General features: G+C 37.9%; 1 protein-coding gene across 1 annotated transcript in view; it reads left to right on the forward strand.

The window, feature by feature from the left end:
- Window positions 1-12,609, forward strand: part of LOC125343139 (neutral ceramidase-like) — a 45,281-nt gene extending 32,672 nt beyond the window's left edge. The window contains 4 exon segments of the mRNA XM_048335414.1: window positions 1,298-1,444; window positions 7,761-7,811; window positions 10,377-10,465; window positions 12,420-12,609. Coding sequence (XP_048191371.1) covers window positions 1,298-1,444; window positions 7,761-7,811; window positions 10,377-10,465; window positions 12,420-12,609 — 477 coding nt within the window.
- The last annotated feature ends 1,048 nt before the right edge of the window (window positions 12,610-13,657 follow it).

Here is a 13,657-nt window from a genome sequence, read left to right on the forward strand (position 1 = left end):
CACTTCTGGCCTTTTCTATATATGTGATGCTGAGGAATCGAACCCAGGGCTTCATGAATGCTAAGCAAGCACTCTACCACTGAGCCACCTTATTATAGGGACTCCTGCAAAAGTATTATCAACAAGAAGGTGTGAAGTTCTATTGGTAGTAAAATGCAAATTGAGTTAACATCTACTAGTGGTAGAAATCATTATTGTATGTACATGCGTATATTATTATTTTTGTTATTATTATTAGTAGTAGTAGTATCAGGACTTGAACTTTGGAGGAGGGGGGAGCGGCTCAGATTTGCTTGATTTTCTTGCCATGGCTGGCAGTCTACCATTTGTGCCATTTTTCCCAGAATGTCATTTTGCTGACTATTGGAGATGGATCCTTGTTGACTTTCTTTCTTTTTTTTTTTTTTTTTTTTTTTTGCCGGTCATGGAGCTTGAACTCAGGGTCTGAGCACTGTCCCTGGCTTCTTTTTGCTCAAGGCTAGCACTCTGCCAACTTGAGCCACATTGCCACTTCCAGCTTGTTGACTTTTTTCCCCAATTGAATTCAAAGCTTCTTGAGTAGCTAGGATTCCCTTTCCCTTTCCTAGTTCTAATACCAGTATAGACAGTATCCAGGGTACTCAGATGAGATACAGTACTAATTACTCCCTATGAGGGAAACCATAGGTCCATGTTTCTTTGGGTCTGGCTCACTTCACTTAGTATAATTTTAATGACACAAAAGTGATAAAACTTAGAGAAAACAGAGCAAACCAATCAGGATGTACACTGATATTTACATTTTAAATTAAAAAGATGTGTATTATATTTTTTTTAGCACAAGCAAGCATACAAAAGATTTCCACAATTTTGTGACATAATCCTGACACAATGTGAAAATTCTTAAATAATCACAGTGCCATACATTAGCTGTTGTTCAAGGTCATATTAGTGAACAATGGAAGTACACCTGGGTAGGGTTCCCATGTGGTCTGTCTGAACTCTGGCTTATACTACCCAGGGAAATAAAACAGCAACTTGCCATCAAAACTTGCTTCTAGTGACAGAAAGAGAAATTATGAACACCTAGCAGCACATTTCAGTAGGCTTCCTCTTTCATTTTGGTAAAGCCTAATAGCTTTTGTGGGGTGTGTGTGTGTGTGTGTGTGTGTGTGTGTGTGTGTGTGTGTGTGTGTGTGTGTGTACATACTTCGTACTTTCTTTAGTTCAGGCATTTCTGGTAATTAAAGTCTGGGGACAGGGGACTCTGGGGACTCTGTATTGTACATTCCTTAAACAAATGTTCTTTTTGTTCCAGGACACAGTAGCCAACATGAGCAGTGGCCCAGAGCCTCCATTTTTCAAAGAACTAATAAGTCAATTAATTCCTAGCATGGAAGATAGAACACCAATAGGGAAAAAGTTTGGGGATGTCCTACAGCCAGCAAAATCTACATACAGGGTGGTAAGTCCCACAGAGAAATCTTAAAATATTTCAGGGAGGTAATGAATGTTACTTAATGTCACGATCTTCTAATGATCCCACAAATCAACTTTAACACTGATCATTTTGACAGTTCTTGAACAAGGCCTCTGTAGAGCATGGAGAATGGAAAATTCTAGCTCTTTTCTTTTCCTAAGAATAATTGAGCCAAGTTGAATTTCTGAATTGGAAATGATTCTTCTTCTTAAATGGACATTTAAAGAGTCATCCCCTGGAGCTAAGAGAAGTTGCCTTTTAAATCAAGGAAACTACAGTAATGAAGCAGGATGGAGGGGAGGTATTGCTCAACTGGTAGAGTACTTGCCTAGCAAATACAAAGTTTTGAGTTCAAACAAACTGAAACAGGATTGGTACCACTAAATTTTATGTTTACCTGTGTTTTTCAACCTTGGGAAATTATTTGTTTGTTCTAACAGATGGCTTATATAATGATGTGAATTTATTTTCTTTTTGTAGCTTAATTTTATCTTTTTTGAAAAGGTGATGAGCAGTTTTAGAGAGTGATCTATGTGCTGCTGCGAAGAATGTATATTCTGGTATTGCTGGGTGGAATATTCTGTAGATGTTTGTTAAGTCTAGTTGGTCTAAGCAATTGTTTAGTCCTGAAATTCCTCTGTTGAGTTTTTGATGTGTTGGTCTATCCAGAGGTGACAGTGGTGTGTCAGAATCACCAACAATCAATATGCTTTGTTCTATGTGTGTTTTTAGTGTAAGTAATATTTGTTTGATGAAGTTTGGTGCTCCAGCATTTTGTCTATAGATATTTAGGATTGTTATATCCTCATGTAAGAGCAATCCCTTTATTAATATGTAATGGCCTTCTTTGTCTCTTCTCACTAGTTTTGATTTGAAGTTTATTTTATCTGATATTAGGATTGCAACTCCCACCTGCTTATGGGGGCCATTGCTTGATGGATTTTAGTCCAGCCTTTCCGTTTCAGAATATGTTTATTTTTGTGGGCAAGATGTGTCTTGAAGACAGCAGAAAGTTGAGTCTTGCTATTTTATCCAACTAGTCACTCCCTAATTGAAGAGTTAATTCCATTAATATGGAGATTTAGGATTGTTGGTTCCTGCCATTTTGTCTATCTTTTTAGTGGCTGTGCCTTGTCAATTCTTGCTTCAATTACCTGGCTCCCTGTTTAGGGGCCATTTCTCTGCCAGTATCATATTCTTCTTGTTTTTCAATATGTAGAGCATCTTTGAGAATTTTCTGTAACGATGGTTTGGTAGAGATATATTGTTTCAATTTTTCCTGGCTGTGGAAGGTTTTTATTTGTCCATCAGCTATAAATGAGAGCTTAGTTGGGTACATGATTCTTGGTGCATAGTTATTTGTCTTTAGGACATGGTATACTTAATTCCAGGCTGTCCTTGCTTTCATGGTCTCTGCTGAGAAATTGCTAGTTATTTTGATTGTTTTCTTCTCCCTGGCAGTTTTAAGGATCCTTTCCTTGATCTCTGTTGATCCTGTATGGTTTACAATGTGGTGGTGGGATGTACTGTTCTCATCTGGACTGTTTGGGGTTTTAGAAGCTTCTTGTATATGGATGGGAACATCCATCTGGATATTTGGGAAAATTTCTGCTAGGATTCTGTAATTAAATGTATTTCCTAGTCCATTAGCTTCCCTTTCTATACCCTCCTCAATAGTTATTAGTCTTAAATTTGGTCTTCTTATTGTGTCTTAGATCTCCTGAAGAGGTATTTCTTGTTTCTTGGATTTGTTTTGAATAACTGGTTGCTTTTTTTCCTCTATAAAATCTAGACTAACTTTAATTTCAGAGATTCTAACTTCTGTGTTATCTAACCTGCTATCAAGACTTTACCCTTTGGTTTGTTTGTTGTTGTTGTTTTCTTTTTTTTTTTTTTTTTTTTTGGTCTCCTTTCTTCTAGTTGGTCATCTTTGATAGGTTCCATCTCTCCATTGGAGCTTTGTTTTGGAACTTGTATGGACTTCTTTACTTTCTTGATTTGGCTTTGAATGTCCTCTCAAATCCTTCAACTGGGTGGCCATATTTTCATTGGACTCCCTTTCCTTTTTGTTGGAATTCATTCAACTTTTATTTATTTATTTAATTTTATTTTTTTTCTTTGCCAGTCCTGGGCCTTGGACTCAGAGCCTGAGCAGTGTCCCTGGATTCTTTTTGCTCAAGGCTAGCACTCTGCCACTTGAGCCACAGCGCCACTCCTGGCTGTTTTCTGTATATGTGGTGCTGGGGAATTGAACCCAGGGCTTCAGGCATATGAGACAAGCACTCTTGCCACTAGGCCATATCCCCAGCCCCTCATTCAACTTTTTACTTATGGATTCCATGAATTCCTCTATTGAAATTTTGGCTAAAGTTATCACTTTCACTCATAGCTGTGTACAGGATTTCAATCTTTTTCTTCCACATATTTAACAACAATGTTTTAAAATCATTTTGGGAACTATCCTTTAGGTCTTTCCATGACTGCTCTTTTGCCTTTTTATCTAGAGATTCGTTGACTAGGCATGTTTCTTGTGTTTTTGTGGGTAGTTCTGCCCATTTGTAAACAAAAGCCACTCCAATAAGACGAGAACACTATTTTAGGACAGGAACCAATCCAATACCAGGTAGTTGTACAGATGTTAGAGGCTTGAAATCTTGGATAGGTGTTCCCCTATTTACCTCTCTTTTAATTTGTTTAGAGAAAGATGCTGTGGTTCAGGTTTGGGGATTAAGGTATAGTTGTGATCAGAAAATTGATACTTTGTTACAGATTAAATAGTCTAAAGAAAATAATCTTAAGGAAAACAATAAGGGCCACTTATACTCAGTCCAACGGGAACTAAACATAGATTAACTGAGATACAAACAATTAGGAAACAATGGACTAAAGAAAATGAAAGAGGAGACAAGGTTAAAGATTAAAAGAAACAAGTTAAAGTGAAATTAGAAAAATTGAGGGGTATTGTGAAAAATAGATGGATAAGAGCAGACAAGAGCAGAGGAATATATAGAAGGAAAGGAACAGAAGGAAAGGAACTAAGACCTAGTCAGAGGAAAAGAGATAAAATAAAAGAAAAAATAGAATAAAAATAAAGATAAGATGAGATCGGGCACGAAAAATTAGCAAAGATTTAGGCTAGTCACAGCAGAGGATCACAAGAGCCTAATAGCTATGCCCCTATGAACCCATAAGATGATGCAAAGTAAAATCCATGTTATGGAAATAAGTGTTATATCACTGTTGTAATTACTTCAACATGCCATGTGAAACCATAGCTTCTTTTGTTGATGATCCTCTTGTATCCCTTCCTGTGGTTGTACTCGAGCTATCACTGTATCTCATCTGAGTACCCTGGATACTGTATATACTGGTACTAGAACTAGGAAAATGAAAGGGCATATCAAAATCAAGAGACAGGATGAAAAGACAAATGACTCCAAAAGCAATACTTGGAAAACCATTTGGTGTAAACCAACTGAACAACTCATGGGGGGAGAGGGCAAGGGGAGGAGGGAGTAGGGAATGAGAGAGGAGGTAACAAACAGTACAAGAAATGTACCCAAGGCCTAACGTATGAAACTCTAACCCCTCTGTATATCAATTTGACAATAAAACAAAAAATAAAGATAAAATAAGAAAAGAAATTATGTATAAAAGTAATGGTAAAATTAGAAATGCTAAGATTGATGAACAGAAAATTGAGTAACCAAAAGTATAGCCTCTATTAATTATGCATGCAAGTAGGAAAAAAGCCTCGTAGTAATCTTACTGTATATTTAGAACTAAACAGAATAGCACTGATAAAGAAGGAAAAGAAAGAAGAAAGGAAAAAGAATTCAATAAAATTAGTGAGTTTAAAGAAAATAGTAATAACAAAGAGAGGTTTCCAGTTTTTTTGGGGGGAGGGGGGTCGGTGAGTCTCTCTATGTTCTCTATGTTGTCTCTCTTTTTTTTTTTTTTTTGGCCAGTCCTGGGCCTTGGACTCAGGGCCTGAGCACCGTCCCTGGCTTCTTTTTGCTCAAGGCTAGCATAGCACTCTGCCACTTGAGCCACAGCGCCCCTTCTGGCCGTTTTCTATATATGTGGTGCTGGGGAATTGAACCCAGGGCTTCATGTATACGAGTCAAGCATTCTTGCCACTAGGCCATATCCCCAGCCCTCTATGTTGTCTCTTGATGGAGCTTTGATTGCCTTGCATCCATCAGCTTTCCTTATGGCTTGGTTGGACTCAGACACACCCTTGACATGGGAGTATGGCTACTACCTAGAATCCCACTCTCAGACCTGCTTGCGGGAGATACAAATCCCAACAAAAGAGATTGAGCAGAACTTTTCCCTGTAGCCACAGGTTTAGGAAGAGTGTTTGGGCCTTTACTATCATCAGATATGATCCTTTCTTTCCTTTCAGGCAAGGGTTTTGGTCCTGGGAATTTGGGAGAGTTGTTTCCAGGGAAGGTCCTCCATGGATTACTCACAGGTCCTGGGGCTGGTGTTGCGCTGGACAGCAGAGACCTGTTGAGGGGTCTCTGTGTCTGGTGGCTGTGGCCGCAGTTTCTCAGTGGGGGATCTGCGCGTGGTGGTGGGGCCAGCAGCACATGGTAGTGACGACTTGGGAGCTGGTGGGGTTGGCAGGACCGGTGGGCGGCAACGACGGCGGGAGCAGAGGTTTTCACATGAGGGCTCAGTGGCAAGCATTCTTCCTGAAGGTCCTGGTGATGGTGGAAGGGGATGGCAGAAGAGACGGTGGCAGAGGCGCCAGCTTTGGTGTGCTTGGTCCTTGGTGTGGATTCTTCCTGATGGTCCCTGTGGCGGTGTTTGCAGGAGCATTGGTGTGCGAATCCTCAGTATCAGGCTGGTGGGCAGACTCAGAAATCTGTGCTAATTATTCGCGCCAGATTTCGTCTTATCTTTATTTTTATTCTATTTTTTCTTTTATTTTATCTCTTTTCCTCTGACTAGGTCTTAGTTCCTTTCCTTCTGTTCCTTTCCTTCTATATATTCCTCTGCTCTTGTCTGCTCTTATCCATCTATTTTTCACAATACCCCTCAATTTTTCTAATTTCACTTTAACTTGTTTCTTTTAATCTTTAACCTTGTCTCCTCTTTCATTTACTTTAGTCCATTGTTTCCTAATTGTTTGTATCGCAGTTAATCTATGTTTGGTTCCCCTTCACTGAGTATAAGTGGCCCTTATTGTTTTCCTTAGTATTTAATCTGTAACAAAGTATCAATTTTCTGAATACAACTATACCTGAGTCTAGGGTGGGCTCTGGGGTCTTTGCTGATTGCCCTCCTTGTTTTCCATGGCTCTGGTGCTGTGTGCTTTCTTCCGTGTTTGAATGGCCTCTTTAAAGTTTGCTTGATGTCATTTCACGCGTGTTTTTCTGAGTCTCACTGCAATACCTGGGGTGGCCCTGACCTTGGAGCCTATTCCTATTTTCTAATTTTGAGGCCATTATGTTTCTTTCTTGAAATTTAACTTGTCTGTCTAGGAGCATGCTCCCTCTAGGAATTTCTCCTAGGACTTTTTCCATCTTAATGTTTAATTTGTTAGTACAATATAGTGATATCTATTCCTGATTTTGGCAGTGTGTGCTTTTAAAGAGCTAGCATTTAGCTTTATTGCTTCTAAGTACTGTTTACTTGTCTCTAAGCAGTTCCTCTCTCCAACTCTCTCCCCCTTTTTGTTTATAAATAGACACTATGTAGCCTCAGCTGGCCTTGAACTCACTATTCCTGCTTCAACCTTCTGAGTGCAGGAATTGACCTTGTAAGCCACCACAGTACCTTTCTGCCCCAAAATGTAACATTTCTTGAGATCCTGTCTCAACAAGGCAGTATCAACCAAAGTGCCTTAGCTTTGGATTTTCATCTATATTTTATTTTATTTTATTTTTTGGCCAGTCCTGGGCCTTGGACTCAGGGCTTGAGCACCATCCCTGGCTTCTTCCCGCTCAAGGCTAGCACTCTGCCACCTGAGCCACAGCGCCCCTTCTGGCCGTTTTCCATATATGTGGTGCTGGGGAATCGAACCGAGAGCTTCATGTGTAGGAGGCAAGCACTCTTGCCACTAGGCCATATTCCCAGCCCCCTCATCTATATTTTAATATACCAAAAGAAAATTCCTTGGCACCCAATTCCTGTGTTCATAGTTGCAAAGGTATTTGTAATCACTTGATTAAATAGAGTGGATTCTGTACAGGGCCCTGGGTCCTCGGATATGTAACAGATAATATCCCCAGTTTGAGGATAGCCCTAAATACTTCTATAATAACTAATTAATTTACATTTTTATTTCCAGGGAGAAGTTGTATTTGTAGGTGCCAACCCAAAGAATTCAGCAGAGAACAGGGTAATAGTCTTTCACAAATTTTAACCAGCTTTCTCAGCCTTTAATGTATTTAAGTATCTCTTTAGAAATGAACAATATAAGGATAAACTGTGCCAGCTTGTTTTCCATCTTGTTGTAAATGTGGAATTGAGTCTGGGTGAAAGCACACAGACAATACTTAACTTGTTCTGTTTAGTATCATATATACCACAATTCATGGCTTGTGGACTGGCCACTCCCACTCAGATGGTTACCTGTGGGTGTGTCTTCTGGCTTTTGTGCTCCATTTTTACTAAGTAGCTCCAGGAGAGGTGCTTAATCTTATTAATTAATCTTATTAATGTAATAGAAGGGTGTATTTATTTTATGTCGGATGTGAAAACAGCATAGAAATGCATAAAATTTAACATAAATTGAACCTATTTCCTCACATATCTACTTTTCAAAGGCAATCATGTTACTAGTTTACAATGCATTTATATACATGATTATTATCAAAACAAAAATGACATAATTTCAGTCTTCTGTAATTCCTTACATGGATTGTACATACTACACAAGCAATAATTGGACAGATTGTAGTGGTCAAACTTTAAACAAGCTGGATGTGGTGGTAACCAATGTAATCCCAGCACTATGGAAACTGAGGCATGAGAGCTGTAAACTAGTGGTGTTTCTGCTCTACATATTAAGATCCTGTCTTAAAATGAAGAAAGAATAAAGTCAAGAAGCAAAAATTGAACATCAAAACCAGAAGCAGAAATAAAATGTGGACATTTATAGAAGAAGGAGAGTATATATTGGAAGGTAAATTCTAGGCCATATATATACATATATGCATATATGTGCATTTACATGTTATATATATATATTTTTTTTTTTTTACTGAGACTGAGACTGTATTTATTCCATCGATGAGCATCCTTCCCATGGTCCATAGTCACTTGTAGCTCCAAATTCCTTTCTCCTTCTAAATGATCTTCTCAATCCAGTTTATCACTGTGCCATTACTGCCCTGATAACAATTGCAATGTGACAACATCAAATATGAGATTGACTGGGCTTTTCTTTTATTTCTAGCAACCATCATTTAAAAAAAATCATTACAAAATATTGAATGGGCAATAGGTTTTCTTTTTGTTAGTGGTAGGGGTTTGAACACAAGGCATGGGAACTGTCCCTGACCTTATTTGCTCAAGGCTAGTGCTCTACCACTTTGAGCTACATCTCCACTTTGGAGTCTCTGGTAGTTAATTGGAGATAGAAGTCTCATAAATAGGCTAATGTTTTATGTACAAAATACTCATATTACATTCATGTGAATCTTGTTTAATCCCCACTACTACCCAGTAAGTTACTTTATAGTATTCACTTTAATAGGTAAAAAGTACTTTATAAATGAATAAACAGAGTCTTATAAAGATTAAGTGTAGTAAGCAATTATGCATTTGGAAGGATATTATGGTAAGAAAGTGGGTAAGAAGGATAGTTTTATGTTTTGTTCCTCATGTTTGGTAATCTTGGCTTGATCTCCAACCTATACTCTATACCCATTCATCAAAACCCAACCTACCTCTTATCCCATCTAAGGCTTTCCAATACCATTGGACCTTAAATGTTCAGAAACAGGTCTCCTTACAAGTAGCCATGGTTATAAAAACTGTCTTATCAGATATAACTTCTATTCAGATTTATCCAGTTGACTACTTAGATAATGATTTTAAATAATTGCATGGCTCAGCTGTAAACAGATGATCTATTCAACAAAGGTTATCTGAACACTCACAAATGGCAGATATGAAGACTGGTGACAGATAGAGTAGAGGTATTCATAAACCCAATCTTTATGGGCTACTTTGTGAAGGATTTAGAGGGAAATTGGAGGTCTATAGCCTTTGTATTTATTACCATGTTATTCAAATTTGTGCTTTATTTGAGGCTAAATTTTTGGACTGGAACAAATTACTCTATTATAGCTAGCTACCTTCTGATAGGGAAATAAAATACACTTATGATATGGTTTCTGGGAATCCATTATGACAAAGTTTAGAGACTGTCTTTAGCTCCTCAGGATAGGGGAGATTTATGTATTCTTTTTAATTCTTTCACTCCGGGAGACAGAGTAACTATAATTTATTTGTGTGGAGGTGGAAAGATGAAGAAACTCCCATTTCTTCTCCTAAATCATGAAGTGACTAGAGATGGTCTTGGAATATGGATTAACAAGCCTTCCCTGAAAAGGCTTGACTTATGCCTTTTGAAATCTCAAATTCTATTCCCTGTTCCTTCTTAGCTCTAATTTTTCCAATTCAGTATTGGATCCATAATCATGATCCTTTCAAGTTTCTGAAAACGACATGGTTTTTAATAGAAGTTGATATTCTGAAGATAATGCATAGACTGTTAAGGGTAAAGATGTAAGAATTTACAATAAATTTGAAGGGTAAATACATAAGAATTTACAATACAGTTGAATGCATGTCAATGAAAGGTATTGTTAAATTAGCATGTGGTTAACAAGAGGCGTTAGTATAGATACAAATTTGTGTGTGCAGTGATTGATCAGCTACATTACTTATATTTTAGACCCACGAGACCTTTCTCACTGTAGAGAAATATGAAGACAGTACTTCAGCCTGGCACATACTGTATAATGATGCCTCCTGGGAGACGCGGTGAGCATGTCTAGTGAATGTTTTGTCTTTCCAGCTTTGAAAACAGTTGCCTTAGTAATGTAATGCATGAAGGACAAAGGGAAGATGGACTCAAGACATCATAGAAGTGCTATTTTATTCACAATATGGTCATTCCTTAATTGATTTACTGGACTTCCTCTTGAATTCTATCTTTTTTCTACAAAACAGTGCTGTATATGCCTCCTCTATGATGTTAGGTGCTAACGTGGTGAAAATTTCTATTCCTATAGACATTTTGCTCATTTTTTAAATGGTAATAGTTATTTTCTGGAAGTCTTCTTGCAAATTAGTTGAAAGGAGTATTGGTGAAGTTGCTGAGCTGTCTCTGTCAAGCTCAATATTTCTACTGGGAAAATAATAAGTGCTCCCAACATTTTGCATACGTTTGTGTATGGCTGAAGGTCTCACATGAGATGGTGAAGCACAATAGAAACAAGCAAAAGATGGGGGTGGTGGTTGTGGTAATAAGCTCCTGGAATTTTCTCAGAAATATACCTCAGGGCTTTTGTTACTGCACTTTGCAGCTGAATGGTTATTTTGAAGATTTTGACACTGTATCTGTTATAATGAAATGTTTATATTCTCAGGTCTGGAAATTCCACACCACAAAAAAGTGGTATGGGGGCTGGAAATATGGCCTAGTGGCAAGAGTGCTTGCCTCATATGCATGAAGCCCTGATTCCTCAGCACCACATATATAGAAAAGGTCAGAAGAGGCACTGTGGCTCAAGTGGTAGAGTGCTAACCTTGGGCAAAATGAAGCCAAGGACAGTGCTCAAGCCCTCAGTTCAAGCCCCAGGACTGGCCAAAACCAAAAAACAAACAAACAAACAAAAAAAAACAAGTGGTATGGAAGTCAGTGGAGTGTTCTTTTTTTAAAAAGCAATTTGTATCTAACTCACGTCTCAGTTAAGTAATTATATGCATGTTGGTTTGTTTTAGATCATTAACTGAAAATAGGGATTTGAAGATGTTGTATTTAGAGTAGCACCTTCTTCATTGTAGACTCTCCTTGAGTCTTCCTTGAGTTATTCTATACAGATATGAGCATATTTTCCTTCCCTTCCCTTTGCTCTTTAAAACTTTAGATTACAGGTGTTTTATTTTTGAAATAAGAAAACATTTATTGGAACTAGTGATATTGATAATAAAAAAAATGCTTTATTTTCAAAAGTTAAAATTTATTGCGGTACATTTAGATCGTTCCCTGCTTATTAACAATAACCTCATCAAATATTTATGGAGAGCATTAAGCTAATCACAGAGGAGCAGAGAATGTTGAGCATCTCTTCTGGGATTTACATGCTCAGAGGATTTACTTTTGACTTTAACTGACCTATCAGGTAGTTGATCCAGCATGTCTCCAGTATGTGAGCTCCGGGCTCTGGTCTTCAGGGACCAGCTTACTACCCAGCCTGATCGAATTCTATGTTTTCCTTATTTCAAGCACTTTTCCACAGGTTACTATGCCCTGTTCTTGTAAGCCTGCTTTATGTTCTTTAGCCATATATTTTTCCTTGCTGTGGACTCTGTGTGTGTGTGTGTGTGTGTGTGTGTGTGTGTGTGTGTGTGTGTGTGTGTGTGATTTTCTTTCTTGCCATTCCAAGCTGAAGTAGTTCTTTTTTATAGGTGAATTTTACTGTCTTTATATAATTGTAGAAGAAAGCAACTACTTTTGTTCTGCATCTGAGGTAAAGTTTCATGGGATGGATAGAGTTAGGGAGTTAGAAAAGTAGAATAAATAGCTGTTCTGACTAGAAACTCCCTTACTAGGCAACTGGTATTTATTTCTGTTGTTTGTTGCTGTGTTTCCTCCATGTTTAGAATAGTGCCTTGCTTGGTGCAGACTCTCCTTGAGTCTTCATTGAGTTAATAATCACTCATTCTAAAGTGTTAAATTATATTTTGATTATTGTTTGTTTTCTACCAATAGGTTTTACTGGCACAAAGGATTACTGGGTCAGAGTAATGCAAGAATAGAATGGCATATTCCAGACACTGCCCAACCTGGAATCTATAGGATAAGATATTTTGGACACAACCGAAAGCAGGAAATTCTGAAGCCTGCAGTCCTACTTGCATTTGAAGGCACCTCTCCTTCTTTTGAAGTTACAACAACTTAATGAGAAGTTGACAGCTATTTAAAAACAGCTTTACTCTGTACATCCTAGAACTATTCTACATGAATGTGAACTCCACTTTGACTTCTATAATTGCCTCAGTCTGAGGACAAATAGTTTACTGCAGGTGGGACAAGTGTGTGTGTGTCTGTGTGTGTGTGACAAGTGTATGTGTGTGCATGTGCATGTGTGTGTACATATATGTGTCAGAGAGAGGGAGAGAGAGGAGAGAGGAGAGAGAGAGAGAGAGAGAGAGAGAGAGAGAGAGAGAGAGAGAGAGAGAGAGAGAGTCCATAACTTTCTCCAGCAGCCATGCACCATGATCAACAGCCTAAAGCATGATTTCCTTTGAGGCCTTGCAGTTCTTTAAGGGACAAGTCCCTTCATTCTGAAACCTGTGAGAATGTTTAGAGATGTGTGAACAGTGTGAATGTTTGAACTATTTATTGATAGGATTATTGAATGTTAGCACTGGAGATGATTGAGGCAAGTTTCAAGATTAATCTTTGATTGTACTGATGGGAAACCATGACGTTGTATGGACTTTACATTGCAATAAGATTTTTAGAACATTTATCCCCAAAGTGTTTTAAAAATATTGCCTAATCTTATCATAAAAGTATGAGCCCCATCACAGAAACACAAAATTAGCATGCTAGATTTTTGTGCATTCAAATGAGCATAGATCTTCAAAAGTCACTCTGGAGTTAGAATTGCCTAGTTCAGAGTTGTTGTTGATGTTGTAATCATTTCTGGAATTGCCTTCAAAGCCCAATTATAAACAAGTCAAATTTGTTTTTTGATTATGCCTGGTATTGCGTGAAGTGTCCTTTCCGCACCCGACTGCCTCATATTTCTAAGACTTACTCTATTTTTTTTCACTATTTTTGCTCAATAAAATTTATCCTAAGCCACAAAGTTTTGTCATTAATGTAGATTTTTAAATAAATAGTTATTGGTTGGAAAGGCAGTCTCTAAGAGGAGATCCTAAATTCATCATCAGTTTACTCATCACTCATGTGCAGATCCATTCAATGATAAGGTATTTATT

Source organism: Perognathus longimembris, chromosome 2, assembly GCF_023159225.1.
Source record: "Perognathus longimembris pacificus isolate PPM17 chromosome 2, ASM2315922v1, whole genome shotgun sequence".
Taxonomy (NCBI): Eukaryota; Metazoa; Chordata; class Mammalia; order Rodentia; family Heteromyidae; genus Perognathus; species Perognathus longimembris.